The 18,856-nt window shown below is 54.7% G+C and overlaps 1 protein-coding gene across 1 annotated transcript in view; it reads right to left on the bottom strand.

Moving 5' to 3' along the window:
* Positions 1-789: 789 nt before the first annotated feature.
* LOC119100143 (lachesin) overlaps positions 790-18,856 on the bottom strand; it is a 52,267-nt gene continuing 34,200 nt past the window's right edge. Inside the window, exons 3-10 of the mRNA XM_037223253.1 lie at positions 17,451-17,658; positions 10,821-10,976; positions 7,717-7,845; positions 7,104-7,287; positions 6,600-6,703; positions 1,770-1,874; positions 1,060-1,080; positions 790-803 (exon numbers count right to left, since the gene is read on the bottom strand). Of these exons, the coding sequence (XP_037079148.1) occupies positions 790-803; positions 1,060-1,080; positions 1,770-1,874; positions 6,600-6,703; positions 7,104-7,287; positions 7,717-7,845; positions 10,821-10,976; positions 17,451-17,658 (921 nt within the window). The remainder of the gene's footprint in view (positions 804-1,059; positions 1,081-1,769; positions 1,875-6,599; positions 6,704-7,103; positions 7,288-7,716; positions 7,846-10,820; positions 10,977-17,450; positions 17,659-18,856) is intronic.

Below are 18,856 nucleotides of genomic sequence, written 5' to 3'. Positions count from 1 at the left end.
AGAACGGCCCACAGGAGCGCTCACGATGCCACCTTACCGGATATGCTTTAATGGCCTGTCTTGATTAAATACGTTGCCGCAAGACGCTTCACGCAATCTTTCGGTACCTGCAAGGGATTCTGATTATGTAGCGAATGCGTAAAATATAATTCAAATTTTAAGTGGTGAACAATAATCCAGATGGCTGATGCTTATCGACATACAGGTGCACAACGCAGCTGATGCATTTACGCTCGTCGCAGCCTCGCTCACATTTCACTTTCTGATAGAATGGCACTCCCAGTGCCTTGTTGGGGCGTTTGACCGCTGACAATTGCCTAAAACGATAAGTCAGCACTGCCTGTTATGGGCCACACCGCCGCAACCTTCGCCCCGTTCATTCCCGTAAGACTGCGCTGAAGTGATGGCGCAAAAAGCAGACTGCAATGTTTCACACGACATTGGTAACTGTGAGTTCATTGTAGTTGGGAGGGATGCAATCGAGACGAACGTCATGCCAGAACACAACAGACCAAAACTTACGCATCGACAATAATAACACGCCGACCAAAAAGCGACCAACAAGCAATCCAGTCCAATAACAAGGTCTTTGGTTTCCATTGCACCGCCCCCCCCCCCCCCAAACTACCACCGAACACCGAGCCAAGATAAGATAACACACGCACGCGCCACACCACCCATACTGCAACAATGGAAAGCATCACCTCCAAACCAACAGGGCCGGGCAGCATCGTCCAGCCTGCCGCCCGGCCGTGGGGACACCACCATCACCAGCTGTCGACGTCTCCCTCAGCACCCCTGTCCTGCCCGGCAGCAGACCACAGAGCCGCTGAGGCGGCCGCCCCGTCCCGCCGCGCCGAGCCTAGCACCGCCCCTGGAGCAGGAGGCGCGCCGCCGCCGCCGCCGGATCTGGGGCCCTCTCTGGAGACTAGGGCCGTCCCTGGAGCGGCCTCAGGAGGCGCGCCGCCGCCGCCGCCGCCAGCACGGCGGCCGTCGCCGCGGCCAGGGTCTGCCGCCGCGGGCCGCAGCCGGACGACGGCAGCAGACGGTCGTCCGGCGCCGCGACCGCGCCGCCAACGTCTGCCGGCCGGGGCTGAGGTCACTCGCTGGCGCTTGTCGCAGCACGCATTGACCCGCGTCCGGATCACGTCACAGCCCGAGTCATGGCGGAGCTGCGGTCCAGTTAGGATCAAGTCAAGGTCCGGGTCACGTCTCAGGCCGGAACTGGGACATGACCCCGTAGGTGGGTTCATGTCCCAGTTCCGACCACGTCCCATCCTCGGCATGCTGTGCGGCCGAACCATCTCGCAATCTCGGCCTCTGCCGGCGCGAGCATGCTCTGACGGGGCAGGCCGGCGTGGTCCGATGCCAAGTCAGGCCGACGCCCGTGAAAGTCAGTGGAAAGAGGCCCCATCTGACTCGGCTGTGCGGTTCCAGAGCCGCCGCGCGGCCAGTGGATCGCAACGGCCTATCAAATGGTGGCCAGACACGCTCCCAGCGCCCTCTCCGTGTTACGTGATATGAAACGTGACCTCTACCAAACTAGGAACAGCCCTACTGGAAGAGGTCTTGATGGTGAAGTGAAGCCACACCTCCGTTCAGCAGAAGGTAAAGAAGCTACCTGGGTCGCGGTAGTTGCCTGAAGTCGGTGCTAGGCCAGCCAGCAGGCCAGACGGGTCTAAGCCCGCGTTGGCCCGCCGGCCGACCCGGCGCCGCAGGAGGGCGACCGTTTTATCTGTGGCGACCAGCTCGGTCACATTTCCGCTCACCTGGACTATCGGGTCGCGGATCTTGATTGTACTGCTGCCGCGTGGGCCAGCGGTCGGGTGGCGGCCTCGGCGGCGCCGTGTGTGGCCGCTCGGCCGCGCGCGTGGCTGCCGGGCGACAGGGGCGCGTCAGAACACAGCACCGCCGCTGACGACAGGGACGCGTCAGAACACAGCAACGCCGCTGACGACAGGGACGCGTCAGAACAAAGCACCGCCGGTGACGACAGGGACGCGTCAGAGCCCAGCACCGCCGCTGACGACAGGGACGCGTCAGAACGCAGCACCGCCGCTGACGGCATTGGACCGTCAGAACACAGCGCCGCCGGTGACGACAGGGACGCGTCAGAACACAGCAGCGCCGCTGACGACAGGAACGCGTCAGGACACAGCACCGCCACTGACGACAGGCACGCGTCAGAACACAGCACCGCCGCTGACGACAGGGACGCGTCAGAACACAGCATCGCCGCTGACGACATTGGAGCGTCAGAACACAGCAACGCCGCTGACGGCACTGGACCGTCAGAACACAGCACCGCCGCTGACGACAGGGACGTGTAAGGACACAGTACCGCCGCTGACGACAGGGGCGCGTCAGAACACAGCACCGCCGCTGACAACAGGGACATGTAAGAACACAGTACCGCCGCTGACGACAGGGACGCGTCAGAGCACAGCACCGCTGCTGACGGCATTGTACCGTCAGAACACAGCACCGCCACTGACGACAGGGGTGCGTCAGAACACAGCACCGCCGCTGACGATAGAGACGCGTCAGAACACAGCATCGCCGCTGACGACATTGGAGCGTCTGAACACAGCACCACCGCTGACGACAGGGACGCGTCAGAACACAGCAACGCCGCCGACGACATTGGAACGTCAGAACATGGCACTGCCGCTGACGGCATTGGACCGTCAGAACACAGCACCGCCGCTGACGACAGGGGCGCGTCAGAACACAGCACTGCCGCCAACGACAGGGGCGCGTCAGAACACAGCACCGCCGCTGACGACAGGGACGTGTAAGGACACAGTACCGCCGCTGACGACAGGGACGCGTCAGAACACAGCACCGCCGCTGACGACAGGGACGCGTCAGAACACAGCACTGCCGCTGACGGAATTGGACCGTCAGAACACAGCACCGCCGCTGACGACAGGGACGCGTCAGAACACAGTACCGCTGCCGGACGTGACAGCAGGCCGATGGCCGACGACACACCGCCGCCACCCGGCATATTAATGGGATGCTTAGCGCCGAGCCGACGCGGAGTCCCTGCGTCCGGCGACGCGGTGGCCGAGCCGGTGGCAAACACCATTCATAATTGACATTGTTTTGTGCGTCTGCCACTTGCACCTAACAACTTGTCCTCGTATCGATGTGCCCCCACTGACAAATGGAAAAATTATCGATACGCAGCAGCGGCATCCATCAATCTGGTCAGGAAATAGCTGTCAGCGCGCTATCGCCGGCAGGGAAGCCCGAGTTCCTCCGAGGGGACCGCCGAGTGGGTCACCCCTGGCATTGGCGCGGGCTCGATAGCGTTCGTGGAGATAAACAAGTACGCGTTCATAAGCTTATCGTCAGGATCACCCTACGCAGTTCGTGAACCAGCCCACTGTCTGTGACTGGATGCATACGGTGGCATGGCCAGCTTGGCGAGTCCAGTGAGATGGACGGTAACTAAGAAATACGGCTCAGCTAGATGCGGAGAAGTTCGCAACGCTCGCAGTGCGATAAACGCGAGATCTTAAAGAAAGGGAGGATGTTAAAACGAAGAGACAGCGGCTGCTGGATAGTAGGAGCCACTAAACAGAGAAAATGGGTTAAACTAAATGAGCTCTGCGTATTTATTCTTTTTACTTTTCAATCGGGTTAGATGACGATACTATGATGTGAGAAGAAGCAACGGAGTTACCTACATGGTAGTATCTCCGTACGTTTTCCTGGGGAGAGAAATGAGCATTTTGGTATGCATGGTCCGTACGAGTGCTTAAATGTTCATCAAAATTAAGTAGATAGGTGGTTAACGTGTCTGCACCGTGGAATTATATATATATATATATATATATATATATATATATATATATATATATATATATATTAGATACAAGCACGTGGTGTGATGCTACCACGTGACCGTCTTATCAAGCCTGGCACGCATATCAACCCACGAATGAACGCATCAATCAGGTCAGAGGCGACAGCTCACCATCTGAGTCGTTCAATCTCACCCACCAGCTGTGGATTCCTGAATGCGCGCGGCTCCTGAGCTCTGGGCGCAAGAACTCTTCTGAAGAGATAGTAGAGTTTGAGTTCTGACCCCTCTAAGGAGATGGCTGCACCGAGGTGAAGTCTGGTTCCGATGGGGTATTGGAGTCCGTGCGGTGTCCGTCCCGAGATGATGGTGTAGGTCAAGCGATGTCTGTCCCGAAGAGGTGACTGGGCCCGTGTGGTCTCTGTCCTAATGGGGTAATGAACACATGTGATGTCTGTTCTGGGAGATAGTGGAGCATGTATGCTGACTGTTCTGAGAGATGGTGAAGCCCGCGTGATGTCTTTCACAGGGATGGCGAGCCCGTATGATGTCTGTGCCGGGGGGATGGAGGAGCTCGTGAATGTCCAGCTGGGTGGTGGTGAGTCCGTGTGATAGGAGGGTGGAGCCTATATGATGTCTGTGCCGGGGGGACGGAGGAGCTCGTGAATGTCCAGCTGGGTGGTGGTGAGTCCGTGTGATAGGAGGGTGGAGCCTAAATGATGTCTGTGCCGGGGGGATGGAGGAGCTCGTGAATGTCCAGCTGGGTGGTGGTGAGTCCGTGTGATAGGAGGGTGGAGCCTAAATGATGTCTGTGCCGGGGTTTGGTGGAGCCCACGTGATATCTATCTCGAGGAAATGTTGGTACACGTGTAACGCCTGTTTTAAGCGAATACTGTGATCTTCATTCCGGGGGATGACGGAGCCTGGGCGGCGTCTGTCCTCATGTTCGCTATGTTCATGCGCTCGGCCGCATGCGTGTACTCGCTCCACGCGCGCCCTACGCCGTCGCCCGCCGCCTCCGCGGTCCCCTGAAGTCTCGCCCGCCGCCTCCGCGGTCCCCTGAAGTCTCGATCGGACGCGCTGAAGCCGCCTCGGCCCATTACCCGACGCGCATCACTCTCCGGCGCCCGTCCAATCTCCATGTCCCATTTCACATACAAGCGGCGGTGCATTCGTCACCTCTCCGCTTAATTAACAGGGCGTGCGAGCGGTATCAAGAGCGGTATTGGTGTAGCTTCTTGCTGGGCGGCGGGCCCACCGCCCTGCGGGCCGCGTTATAAATGACCGGCACTAATGACGGGCTGCCGCGCCGCCACCCGTGTCGGTGTCGATGTCGCACCGACGCTGCGACGAACGGCCGGCCGGCCGACGGAGCGACGCAGCGATGCAGCGATGGACCGGAGGACGGACGGACGGACGGCCGACGGAGCGACGCAGCGGCGCAGCGATGGATCGGAGGACGGATGGACGGACGGACCCTAGGAATGGCTGGCACATAGAGCGTTCTCGAGTCCCCTGCCCTGGCCTACCCCACAAGCATGACGCATGGATGACATGCTGCCTGACTGCGAAGCATTTAGAGGAGGCCGTCGAGCATAAACAACAACCAATGTTGTCTAAGCTTTGGTCGCTCGTGTTGTGAACGCAGGATATTTGACAGCAACTAGTCTACGGTAGCTATCAAAGTCTTAAGTGATATGCCGATAGCAGTATATAGTCGGTTCTAGTCGGTTCTGCTACACGGAGGTCTGTTCCTCAGGCTCTCCCTCCTCGCTCGCCAACCCTTCTCTTTTGTCACAATTTTACCCTTTGTATCCTGTTTATTTCAAACCAGTGCTCGATCTACCATTACCAGTTTTGTTCTGAAGCCCACGCTCCTCACCGTTACGTAACGAACGGTACCCGCGTGACTACCTCAAAGATCCCGCGTCCCTGCCCTATCATTGCTAAATTATGGCGGCATATATTTCGCTGCCCCATTCCGCCGGACGATTTTCCATCGCCGGCAACTCCCCGGCCGATCCAGAATGCATACGGAATGAGGTGGGGAAAAACGGTGCTCGCGCGGCGGTAGTAACAGCGCCCCGGGGGCCCGGTCACCTCTCGCGGGAGGCAGCGCCACAACCTGAACGCCAATCTAATCGCCGGCAGGTTCCTCGCCCGCCCGCCGCCAGGGCGATGGGGAAATAAATGTAGCAGCGCGAGAAATGAGGCAGCAAGAGGCAGATAGATGAGCGGCGAGATTTGCTCGCGGCCGCGGGTCACGCCACTGGCCGGCGGGGGTGCCGAGGGGGGGGGGTAGATCGGACGCTGGGGCGGAGGGCGGCCGCCGCCCTCGGAGGGGCCTCTCCGACGGCCGGACGGAGAGGGGAGCTCACCACCGACGGGCCGCGACGCACTCGGGGATCATGCATCGGGCACGGTGTGGCGTGAGTGAGAGGGCTCTGTGTGTTGCGTGCTTTAGAGGAGTAGTCACCGTTTTGAGCGCTTTTTTCGCGTATATGATGTAGATTGCGAGGTCCTAGGTTCGGAGGTTAAGAAGAGCTAAGTTAAAAGCTATGGAAAAGAGAGCGAAAGGAAGCCAAGTAAAAAGTTAAGGAAAGAAAGAACACATACAGAATAACATATACATATACGTTGACAGTTTGTGAGTAAGCTGGTCGCAAAAAGCAAACCAATTTTTAAGCCACTTTTCAATTGTCAAGTGGCTTTTCTTTAGGGCGTGAGCAACTGCAGCGTGAAATCTTTGCAGCATACACATGCTCGTGCAACTGTTGTTAATTCTTACCATATATCTGTATTGTCCCTTCGGCCTCGCCGAACGAGTTCTTCGAAACACACCTATACATGTCAAAATCGGGCTCACGGAGATCGTGCACCGTCAGATGCATCCTGAAATCGCACGAGACAAGCGTGAAGCGTGAGTCGGCGATGGGAGGACGGCGGACTGGCGCTTCAGCGCGACGGTGAAACAGAATCTGTCGTCTTGAGCTCGGGTTTCTCTCTGCAAGACTGCGGTTTGATAAAAGCAGAACACACCATTAAAAGGACTGTATTTTTGTCCCCAGAGACCCCTCCGTAACGGCTCGACGAACTCATTTGGACAACACTCTTCCGTAACACCACCGGCGCATCACTGGTTTTTCTCTAGTCCGTCAGCCTACCCGAGCACCTATTGGGTCACCCAACTTGGGGAGGCCCACCACATTAGGGCAGTGGTGACCACATGAGTAGTGCTTACGCAGCCCAGGCTCGACGCACAGGAAGGCCCGGCCCGCCACCGGCCACTCACGTGGTCCTGAAGCCATCCACCAGCTCGTCGATGTGGTACTTGGCGGGCGTGTGCAACAGGATGTTGTCGCGGTGCATCCAGTAGTGGATGGCGCGCGGTTGAGCCTCCGAGTGGCAGGTCATCTGAACGGAGGTGCCCAGCGGTGCGCCGTGCAGCTGCGTCTCCACGCGGATGGAGGGCGCGACTGCCGGGCCGGCCACACGGCGAGGTCAGCCGAGGTCAGGCGAGGTCAGGTGAGAGAGCACGGCGCCCGGTACGGCGACTAGTGGTGAGAGGAGGAACACTCGAGCGCACCCGAGGTCAGCCGAGGTCAGGCGAGGTCAGGTGAGGTCAGGTGAGAGAACACGGCGCCCGGTACGGCGACTAGTGGTGAGAGGAGGAACACTCGAGCGCACCCGAGATCAGCAGAGGCCACACACGCCACAGCTGTCACGGACCGCCGTCGGGCCAGGGGAGCGCCGCGTGCACCATTGCCTGGGAGACGGGAGAATGCACCGGGTCACCAGAGGTTAATCACGGGACGCTACCACCTATTGCAGGCGAGTCGCGCCTCGGCGAACAAGTCCACAGCCTTCCCCGACACCCCGACCGGCCACCACGCGCGCTTACTCACACTCCACCTTCAGTGTGATCATTTTGCTGGGCGACGGAGGGACGCCGTTGTTGGCGATGCAGAGGTACGCCCCCATGGCCTTCCTGTTGACCTGCTGGAGGGCCAGCGTCGAGCCGTTGTGCCTCCTCTCTGCCGGGAAAGCTGCCCGTCAAATGCAGTGCGCAGCGCGGGAAAAAGGGACGGCTCTGAGTGGACGGGCCGGCTCCCATTAGCTGGCCGACACCACGGTCGATGAGTGCTCTCGGGTCCATAAGAGGTCGGCCCCAAACTTGAATAGCGAGAGCAGGCTTCGTCACCTCCCACATGCAAAAAGTGAAGTCAGAGAAGTTGGTGTAATTTATGACACCGGCTGCACCGGCCAAGAGTCAAAGGACTGACGTCAGCAGATCCTGGTGTATGATTAGGAGCAGCGGCGACACTCTTTAAAGCGTTAAGGGGGTACCCTGGGGTGTTAAGGCAGTCCTTTCCGGACGGCCTGGCTTTTGGGCGTTAGATGACCTTTGCACTCGGCACACCCTCACACATCAATCATTAGCTAAAGAACGATCTCAGGCGTCGAGTTCAAGCTCAGAAGCTCGGAGGAGACTGATTCTCACCGGATTAGCCGATCAAAATTAGTTTCCAGGAGGCTGCCGACAAAGGGCACATGAAGATTGTGTTCAGGAAGCCAAATTCTCCCCAAATAGCCACAATCGTAGAGGCGCTAATAAATCGAATAATCAAACAAGTATCCAAAGATGGGTGACATTCTCAAAATGACGTTCCTGATTACGAGCTAGGCTGTGGGTCGTGAGCGTCTTACTTGACAACGACAAACAAGTTCTACATCAGTGGCGGGACATCTGATTGCAGATTCACGCAATCGTCAGCGATAAAAAGCGCATTTATCTAAATGTTGCACTGCGCAAGTTGTTAGTTTTTTGCAGGTCAGCTGTTTGGTCATACATGTTCTTCCCGTATTATTCGAATGTACCTATCCCCATGATTCGCCTGCCCCATGCAATTAGCATGACAAGAGCAAAATTATCATCTTGTAAAAAAGCTGACAAATACTGGTCAAAAGAGGGTCCAGACCACGTGGAACTAGCGTTGCAACGGATTGGATGAGGCTAACATGTACTAACGGAGGAAAAAATGGACAAACTTATGGCCGAATTATGGGTCAGTTTGTTCGGAGCTGCACACGTTATAACACCAGCTACCGTGGCCAAACCATAGATACTCCCGTTTTGGGCGTTTAAACACGCATGTAGACCTATGAATTGTTATCATTACCCATCTCAAATATTACTTTTCGTTTCGCTTGTCCGGCAACATTTGTCAAAACTGCAAACCATTGCAAGCTCATCAATTTCGGTGGTTGAAATTGCCAACGCTGGCTAGATTCATAGCCAGTCACTCTTTACTAGCAATGATTCAAATCGTGGTTCATATTTGATGTGTATGCGAAAGAATCGATTCAGTTGTGGCCCACCAAAACTGATGTCATTAATTAATCGTGTATTTACTCATCTTGAATCAAACACACATCTGTTCACGACAGCAGAGGTCCCGTCAAAAAATCTCTGAGCAGCAGAACTGGGATGAAAGTCAAGGTATCAAGCACAGGCTCGCCGACGGTTCGCTCCCAACACATGTTCAAAGAGGTGCATTCCTTCATCGTAAGTCATAAGGAGTCCCATGGAGAGTGACATCTGGTGCTTTTTATCGTAGCGATGTGTTTTAGGTGCACACCATCATTTCTCTGCGCAGACTGACTTTTCGCTAAATTGTATATGTGAATATGCACTGAGCTAGGCATGGTGCTGACAGGCATAACATATGTATTGTTAACACACCGAAACAGGATAGAGGAAAATCACGATTTAGCGGGGTTGCGAACTATCTCGCTTGATACAAGTTATTTAATACAGCAAGCGTAAACTATTACCTTAGCCTTCCAGATTTCCACCTGTGCGAGCATTTTGCCTTGCAACGCCGTCGACGTGCAGTTTTCTGCACCCATTTTTCCATTCTTACCTGTTACCCATATCCTCATCCTCACAACCCATGGAACATTTCAGCTTGACTTTTTCGGGGAGGAAACACCCTAATTTCCGTCCAATTTTGTACGAGATTGGCGCAAGGTCTTGAATGTCTAACCTGACGATTTCATTGAAATCCTGTGAGTCCCTTAAAGCCATCCGGGAAGAACTGGCTGACGGCAGCCGGCCCGTGAGCTTCAGAAGCCGGGCCGGCCCCGAGAGCCTGGACGCCGCATGCTGATCGAACGGGTCCCGTGGCGGGCCGCGAATAACTCCAGCAGAGAGCAGCCGGAAAAAGGCACACTCACGGCGCATCGGAAGTGATCTCGGCTTGCGTAACCCGGTTTGGGGAGAGACACGACCCGGTTCCTAAATGAAAGCGATATTACAGGAGGGTTTGTACGCTTTGATACGCATCCACCAGAATAGCAGCGACGCCGTTTCCAAGATCGCTTTGGTGGGCAACGCACCGCAATTTGCGGTAGAATTTCCAGTGAAAGTGCTGGAGTTTTCAGAATATGTGCTGACCGAGCTGCTGAGGCACATCGCCCGGGCAATTATCGCCACGGAACATAACTGAGTTGACCGGACCGTGTCAAGTTGCCGCGCCCCTCCCACTCGGCGTGCCATTAGAATCAATTTAGAAGCTGCAGCTGCTCTAGTTAAACTCGAGAAAAAGCTGGCTGGCCGTTATTGCGCGCTCCCGGCCGCAGGAGATGTTTACACACCGCACCAACTCGGTCCGGGCGCGGGAGTCAGCCGCAGACTCGGAAACAAAACGGCAGGCTGTTGCAACAAGGCCGAGCGTGGCGCGCCAGCGGCCGCCGCCTGTTCTCCAAGGCGCCATTAAACAAGATTAACAGCGTTTAATGTGACTGTTTTGAAGCGCGGCTGTTGTCGACCACCACCGGCCTGTCAGCCGGCCGGCCGCTTGCGCACGCGGAATCTCTTCATTTCGCGCCACCCCGACGCCGATTGAATAACGACCTCTGCAGTGTGGGGGGGGGGGGGGGGGAGCACGTGAGCCGACCGACACGCTGGCCGGCGCCCGGCAGCCAGGCTGTTGTCGTCTCGACTCACCGGGCCTGTTGACAAAGATGGGCCCGTTGTCCTCGCGCTTCCAGGAGATCGCCGGAGGCGGCTGGCCGTCAGCGTGGCAGGCCAGGCGCACGCTGTTGCCCTCGTGCACGGCCACCTCCGATGGGCTGCTCTTCGAGTCGACGATGTTGGGCGGCACTGAGGGCCAGACGACAACGTCACTGCCGGCCGCCAGATGGCTAACGCACACCGCTGCCGCGCGGTCAGCGTGTTCAGGAGAGCTCGCCGAGCGGCGGGCGCCGGCGTTAGCGATGTTTGAGCTATATTCTTGAGACCCGCAAGCAAACATTTGTGAAATGACGGGAAAATCGATGCTGCAGCGCCGTACAGTGTTCTGAGATAAATCAGTGCATTTGTTGCATGTGCTTGTCAACAAGCTTAGTCACTGTTGTTAACAGGCGATGAAAATCCCGCGCCATTCTGAAAGGCCTGGAGAGCAAAGTTACGAGGAGTGCTGTTTTTTTCTCTATTTATTGCAATGTGTGGCAGGTTTATAATGCACAGTCATCAAACATTGGTGGCATATAGGTCCCTTTTGTGACGCCACGATCCTTTCAATGTCAAGCAGGCTGAACGAGCCACAGTGACGCTGACTGACTTCATATCGATCCCAAATCACTTTGTCACGCTTATTCGGATTCAAAACACGATGCTCTGACCATTCGGCCAGAAATGCCGCTATAGGCTCCGGAAAGTCGACGTTCAGCGCTTTTGGCATTCGAGCAACACAGATACCTGATCTGGAAGGTAAGTGGCTCGTCGTAAGAGGTCAAACAAAACCTTGCTGGATTTATCAGGCACCTGTACCCCTGGGCAATTCAGGCAGTCAACCTTCAAGTCCGCCAGCCCGATGATGTGGTGAACGTGGCTAAGTTGGGAGCAAAGACAAAGATGTAACTGTCGCCACCCTCGCCAGTGACGCGCAGCTAAAAATAGCTCCTTGGAGAGTTAACGAGTTCGGGCCTGGCAAAGCAATCTATCTCTAATCGAACATGCGGAAAGTTGCAGCATGCTCTCTCGATCCATTGGGCGCTTTCCTTTTGCAACAAACAGTATCTGTACGCTGTAATGATCCGGCAAACTTTTGGGCCTCTCACGGGCCCATTGGGAAACAAATACCTCGTAGTAGTATTTCCATTATCCAAGCGTTTTAGTCATGGCGATGCAGCCGAAGAAAAGCGTAAAAACGCCAATATGCCAGGTGATCTGAAGTTTTGAAGGATGTATTAGGAGTTTCAGCTTGATCTGGTAAGCTTGATGCAAAACATACAGCAAATAAATACCCTTTTGGTAATGCGCATCCGATCTAACCTTAGCCTACGGTCACCGCGGATAGCGTAAAGCAGCCACGTTGAATCATTGAGCTAAAATTCGACGTGAGCCCAGTCAAAGCATTACACCACGCAACGTTAGGCGGTGACGGATCCGACCTGCATGATACTAACATCAGGGCAGAGGCAGACCAAGCATCCCGACAGCGTTCCGAGATTTTGCCGTCTCTTCCATTGGTCGACCGCTTGTCTCATCTAACATCCGCCATTTTGCGCCATGAACACAATGACAGGTGGACCAAATAGCCCGGAGGTTCGCAGCATGAAGTACTGGATGGGAGGCCGGCGGTCAACTGACGCCATGACCTCTAAGCGTTTATGTGACCGCTGCATTCGCTATCACTCACTGATCTAACCACCAATGGGGGGAGCTGGATCTAGACCAGAATAAGGTTTGGGTGCATGGGATTAATCCTGCGTTTTGGCCACATCAAATGACTCCAAACAGAAATACACCCACAAGCATTCAAGGCGCGGTTACGTCTATACCAGAGCGCCACTAAAACGGGCGCGCTTAGACGAGTGCCGTGCATCCCTTTTGTAAGAGCGCTCTCACAGTGGCTTGGGACGATAGGGCTCGGCACGGTCAGTGAGCCCGCATGTCAAGGAGTCTTGTCACAGTGGCTGGGGTCACCCTCGTTGAGGCAACCCTGCCCAGATGATCTGCCATCAAAAACCATATCCGTGAAAATGATGGCACGTGGCATCTTCACCTAACTGCGAACGTCTTTCGCTATTGCTGAAAAATCATAACGGCATCCAAACTGTGCCATCATGTTTTATTTGCTACAAGACGAGGCGTCTTATTGGTTCAAATTGTTTACAAAAGCCGAGTGGATCTCGATTCCATCACAGACATAAGTGAGCATCATCCCCATGAAGTACTTTTTCTTGACCAACCAAGAACATTTCGGAGAAGCCAAAAGTAGAACGCCGTCTGCTCAGCCTGGAATAGTAGAATATGAACGACATAGTGTTACATTTTGGTGTGCAAATTTCCGGCCAGAATCCTATCGTATTAAGACGTTCTCGTACGGAAGCAGCCCATTGCAAGGGCTACGTTTAGTTACATGTGCCACACAACACCGTTGTATAATTTGTCAGGAGTTTATGTGCGTGGTTCACCCATGCATGAGCTGTTTGTTACGCATCCATCAGACATTGCGCACTAAGCGTTCTCTCACCCCGAACTCCCTCTCCCTAGGACGTCCGTTGACAGGACTGGCAATGACGCCTGCAGCTGACGGTGCCTTGTGAACACCCCCGTGGGGCAGCCAAGGTCAAAGGTTACAGTCAGGCGGCGCGAGCTGCCCGAGGCTGCCACTCTAACCGGACCACAGACAGCACGAGGCTGTTTGGTGTCGGGCCGGACCCGGAGCAGGGCGGATCGTGGCTGATCTTGCTGGAACATACCGGAAAGTGTCGAATCATACCGGTTCGTACCAAATCGGACCGACTCGTACCGGCTCGTACTGGATCGTACCGTATTGCGCCGGATAATCACGAATCGATGGTCTACTTCACAACTGTGGCGGTTCACGGAACATCGAAAATACAGCCCGAGCTGAGTTACGCGTGGAAGGACCATGCAATTTGCATGCACGGTCTGGCAATTTAGCGACACATACCGCATTGTCTAAGCGCACAATTCGGCTCACTGAGATGAGGGTGGGGTGAATACATTGAAGTAACACATTATTCCGCCTAAAATGAGCGGCGAGCGAGCAGAGACTGGATTAGCGTGCAGTGATGAAGTCGCGGGCTTTTATAACTAAAACCATTTCTTTGTTAGCCGTCACGAGCAGTAGAGCCGCTTATGTAGCGTAGCTCGGCGATTAGTGGGCTCATTAGGCCGTCACACAGCCCAGCTGATTCCGTCCCGCATTGTTGGGGAGATGAGACCTGGCAGTACGTTTTGCTCAATAATTCGCCCCAGCCAGCCGGTACCCAGCACACGTCCCGTCGAAAACATGACCTAGGTGACAATTCAGCCGAAAGTTGTGAATCAGCATTGACAAAAACTTAAAGGTAAGTTCGAACTTAACAAATGGCCAGACAAATCGCCGATTTCATCGTCACCAAGAACCCACTGGGCGATTTTCATTCACTTGTAAACGTGACCATGTCAAAGGCTGAACTTTCATCGAGTCAAGAAGACCATTCAAAACGAGTTTATCGTCTGACATCATTGCAGATCTTGAGTTAACGGGCTCAAATCTCAGCCACACATTTTTACAAAACGCCTGACGCGCACAATATTTTCCGAAAACCACCGAGTGAGCGGACCAACATCACAATCCTTCCTGAGCAGCTGGATTTCTGTAATCTAACGCAAAGCACTTTATCATTGAGATTGGCCCATTGTTGTGGAAAAGTGGTGAATAACTCACACTACAAGTCCCCTCGACTCAGGGGCAGTTCGCTATGCCAATGCCCTTTGTAGTCGTTAGAAAAATTCATCCCGGGTGAACTTTGACTGCCGGACAATTAGACCGTAGATATATAAAGCCGCAGTTGGCACGAACAGCTGCCGCGGGGCCAGCTAAGGCCCGCTGGCGCCTAGGACGAGCTACATTTCAGGCCCGGGGTGCCGGGCGGCGGCGCCGGGCGTCGCCGGCTCCAGCAGTCCCTGCGGCAGGCCCGGAGCAGCGCTGACTGCGGGCACGCACCGCCGACCGTCGGCTCGGGAGGCCGACTGGTGACCGACCGTCGGCTCGGGAGGCCGACTGGTGAGTGCCGACAGCTGATGCCGGAGGGAGAATGCCATCGGCGAGCTGGGATACTATGGACAGGCACGTCAGGTTAGCGTACTTCGAATCGGCTGTTCTTTGTATGGACGGCCATACGTGTTCTAGTCAAGGGCACAGAATTCGGACAGCTGACAGCATCACGTCAACGTAATGCCAGTCAGCAGATGCTCAACTGATGGGGCCAGATACTGTCACTACCGGCGATCGATCCTACCAGCGCCGTCAACACGGTCGCCTGTCGGCCGTGCAGTGCGGGGCAGAGGCTATTCCCCGCTGGGAGCTCGGGCGCGCGCGCCAGCCCTCGTTATCCGGCAGGTTACAGCGTACCCTGGCCGGACGGTGCTTCCCAGCGACAACTGGCGACTACTCCGGGATTACCGGCTTCACTTGCGCCAGCGTGGCGATCCGTTCGGGGCCATATTGATCCGACACTGGGAGGCTGTAGCGATATTAAAACCAAGGGTTTGCTCGCCTCGGCAGCGATGGACCAATCATAACTGCCGGTCCATGGTCAATGTTCTTGTGGGATCGCTCGGAATCTGCCGTGTGTCGTACTCGGGGAGAGAGAGAGAGAGAGGGGGGGGGGGGAGGGGAGACGGCAAAGCAGGCAAACCACAAGCAGAGAGCAACAGGCAAAAGGGTAGGCAAGAGGGGGTGAGGGGAAGAGCAGGCGAAATGGAGAGGGAAAGGGGGGAAAGTCAACATGGGAAACGAGAGGGGAGAATAGAAGGTGGCCAAGACAGGGAACAAGTGAGGGAAGGGGTAGGGCAACAATGGGAAGTGCATTTGAAAAATAAGACCGCATGCGGTCAAGAACATCGCCTAGCAATACCTCTCTTCATCCTCCCCTCCAAAAAAGCTCTCTGTAAGCGCCTACGTCTCTTGAACCACTCGCTGACAGCAACCACTTTCCAGATGTCACGCTATTCGCAAAAAAACGGCTGGCCGGCTCGTGCGGCGCTGCTCGGACCCTAGGCGGCCGGACATGTGTTTCAATTAGGGTCATTGGTGCCGGCCATAAACTGCACGCAAGCGCTGATCTGGATTTAGAATTCCTGCGGTCGGGAGGGAGATGGATTGATGATGCATATTGCAGGCAGGGTGGCGGCGGCGGCGGCGGCGGCGGTGGCGGTAAACAAACCGCGGCGCCGCCTCGCCGCGCCGCCTTCCGACGCCCCATCGCGATTCCGGCGGGCCCACAGCACGGCGACACGCACCGGCCGGCCACGCCAGATGGGTGTGTTGTTGTGGCCGGCCCCCAGCGCCGCCGTGGTCGGCCTGTTGAGAGCCGACCGAGACACCGCACGCTCCGCGACGCAGACGAGACTGAAATCGCTCGGCGGAGAAGCTCGAGCTGGTGACGCTGTGGTTCGGTACGTGGTTCATTCACAGCTATGGGGGTTTGAAGGTAGCGAATAATGATGGAGACGTGATTGATGACACGACGGGATTCAGTTTCCGACAATGAGGGCGTCGATAAGGCACATGCAAGGTACATGGCTTAAAAAACCGTCCGCCCAGGCAGTAAAATTGCGGCAACCATTCCCGTGGTCGGTATTGGCGGTTTGGCTGGCGCAAATATTGAAACTTTGACGATAATTTTCATACTGTTTGCATAATCATATACCTTTATTTGCGTGGAGGTGTCTCGAACCAATGGTTTGATGGCTCACCACTCTTTGGCTAAATGACATGTGCCTCTCCATAGTTCTACTATTACCTTTTGCTAAATAAAACTGGTTTCCTCCACGTCTGGGGCTAATTACCAGTGCTCCATGTAGACCTATCTTGTTTATCCCTTTCATAATCTTGAACATCTCTATTACATCTCCTCTAAGTCTATGATATTTCAGTGAATACAAATTCAAGGCAATAAGCCTATCCTTATATTTTATGTCGCCAATCCCATTAATCATCCTAGTTGCTTTTAGCTGTACTCTTTCTGCCTACCTATATCTTTTTGGAAGCATAGTGACCAAGTCTGTACACAAGGCTCGAAGTGTCGTCTGACATAAGCTAGCTTAGCTAGCTTATGTCAGATATAATGTATAATCTATAATCTAATATAATATAATCTATATATATAATCTATGTAATATAATCTATAATATAATCTAATATAAAATATAATGTATAATGTATAATCAGATATAATGTATAATGTATATGTCAGATATAATATAGCTTATGTCTGACATAAGCTGTCGTCTGACATAGCTTTTTGACAACATTCCTACTCTTGTAATGGACGTTCCTGTTCATGAATCCCAACATCCGAATTGCCCTGCTCCTAGCAACAACTCATTGTTTTTGGCCTTTAAATCCCTAGAAATTATAACTCCTGAATCCTTCTCTACTTCGATCTGGTCTATATCCCGGTCTCCCATTTTATAGGTATCGTTCTCACTGCGAAAACTACCCAAATGCATCACTTTACACACATCATAGTTGAGTAACATCTTCCACAGAGAAGCCCATTTGAGCCAAGCTGAAGCTAGGCAGTTGGGTGAGCAGGGGATTCAGCTACTCACCAACCACTGTGACGAAGCCCTCCTGCTTCAGCATGGGCTCCGTGTTCACTTGGCACATGTACACGCCGCCGTCCTCCTTCTTGACGTTGCGGATCTTCAGCATCCAGGTCTTGTACCGGTCGTGATGCACGGAGAACTGTGCCAGCTGGGTGATGAGCCTCTCTCCTATCGAGATCAGTGACTGGCGCTCCAGGTGCAGCCAGGCCACCTGGGGAAGCGGACCAGGGGTGAGGCGCCTCTCTACTGACACCCGGGGGTGGTGGTACTAGACGAACAGGAGGAAATAACCAATAATTGGTATTACCGATCATTGCTAACTTACTGATACCGGGAGGTTTGGGCTCGGCTTTCGTCATAGGGTGCTAAAAAATACTGGCATTAAAGGTGTTCACAAAGTATGAGCAGAAGAGTCCGGGGCACTGCTTACCAAAGTCGTTGCCCCAGTAACTGCTAAAACTTTTTACGTGAACTTGAAAGTGCTTTTGTCTGCGTGCGCTAGATGTCAAGTTGGTGCGAAGCACCACTTTACAGCATGGATTCTTTAAGCAAGCGAGAAGGCAGAGACATGGTGAGCAAGGTAAAGGAAGAAAGTCGCCTGGTATCCAAAGCTGAATTCCTCAATGTCCCCGACCGGTTTGGCATCCCGCGGTCACCTGCACATCGCATGTTGAGAAAATCGACACGAAGAGGCATGCCCAGCACCGTGGGAAAGGGGCAATAGAAAGGAACAGGATAGGGCAAGAGGTGGGCCCATTTAAAAACGAACCTCGACGCACCTCGTCACGTCCCTTTTATGGAGCGCCAGCGACTGCCTTAGCCATATAAGCGCTCAGGGGCCACAGCGCAACCGAGCTTCGAACCCGGCCTCCACATAACGGTCCGACGCGCTAACCAACCGGCCATTACGCCCCCAGATGAGCCAGGGAAAGGCGACTCACTCGCGGAGGCGGTCACTCAGAAGGTCGGTGTATCAGTTCGCCTTTTAACCAACCGGCCATTACGCCCCCAGATGAGCCAGGGAAAGGCGACTCACTCGCGGAGGCGGTCACTCAGAAGGTCGGTGCATCAGTTCGCCTTTTAACCAACCGGCCATTACGCCCCCAGATGAGCCAGGGAAAGGCGACTCACTCGCGGAGGCGGTCACTCAGAAGGTCGGTGTATCAGTTCGCCTTTTAACCAACCGGCCATTACGCCCCCAGATGAGCCAGGGAAAGGCGACTCACTCGCGGAGGCGGTCACTCAGAAGGTCGGTGTATCAGTTCGCCTTTTGGCTATGCTTTGCATATTGAACTATGAGCAGATCTTGCGCCGAAAAAAACAATCGAGGATGAAGGGCTATGATATAGAAAAGGCGTAAGTCGCCCGAGGTTTCCGGCGGTCAGAACAGGCTCCAAAAACCGCGGATT

Source organism: Pollicipes pollicipes, unplaced genomic scaffold (genome assembly GCF_011947565.3).
Source record: "Pollicipes pollicipes isolate AB1234 unplaced genomic scaffold, Ppol_2.1 Scaffold_4881;HRSCAF=5763_pilon_pilon_pilon, whole genome shotgun sequence".
Taxonomy (NCBI): domain Eukaryota; kingdom Metazoa; phylum Arthropoda; class Thecostraca; order Pollicipedomorpha; family Pollicipedidae; genus Pollicipes; species Pollicipes pollicipes.
This window is presented reverse-complemented; position numbering and strand designations above follow the sequence as displayed.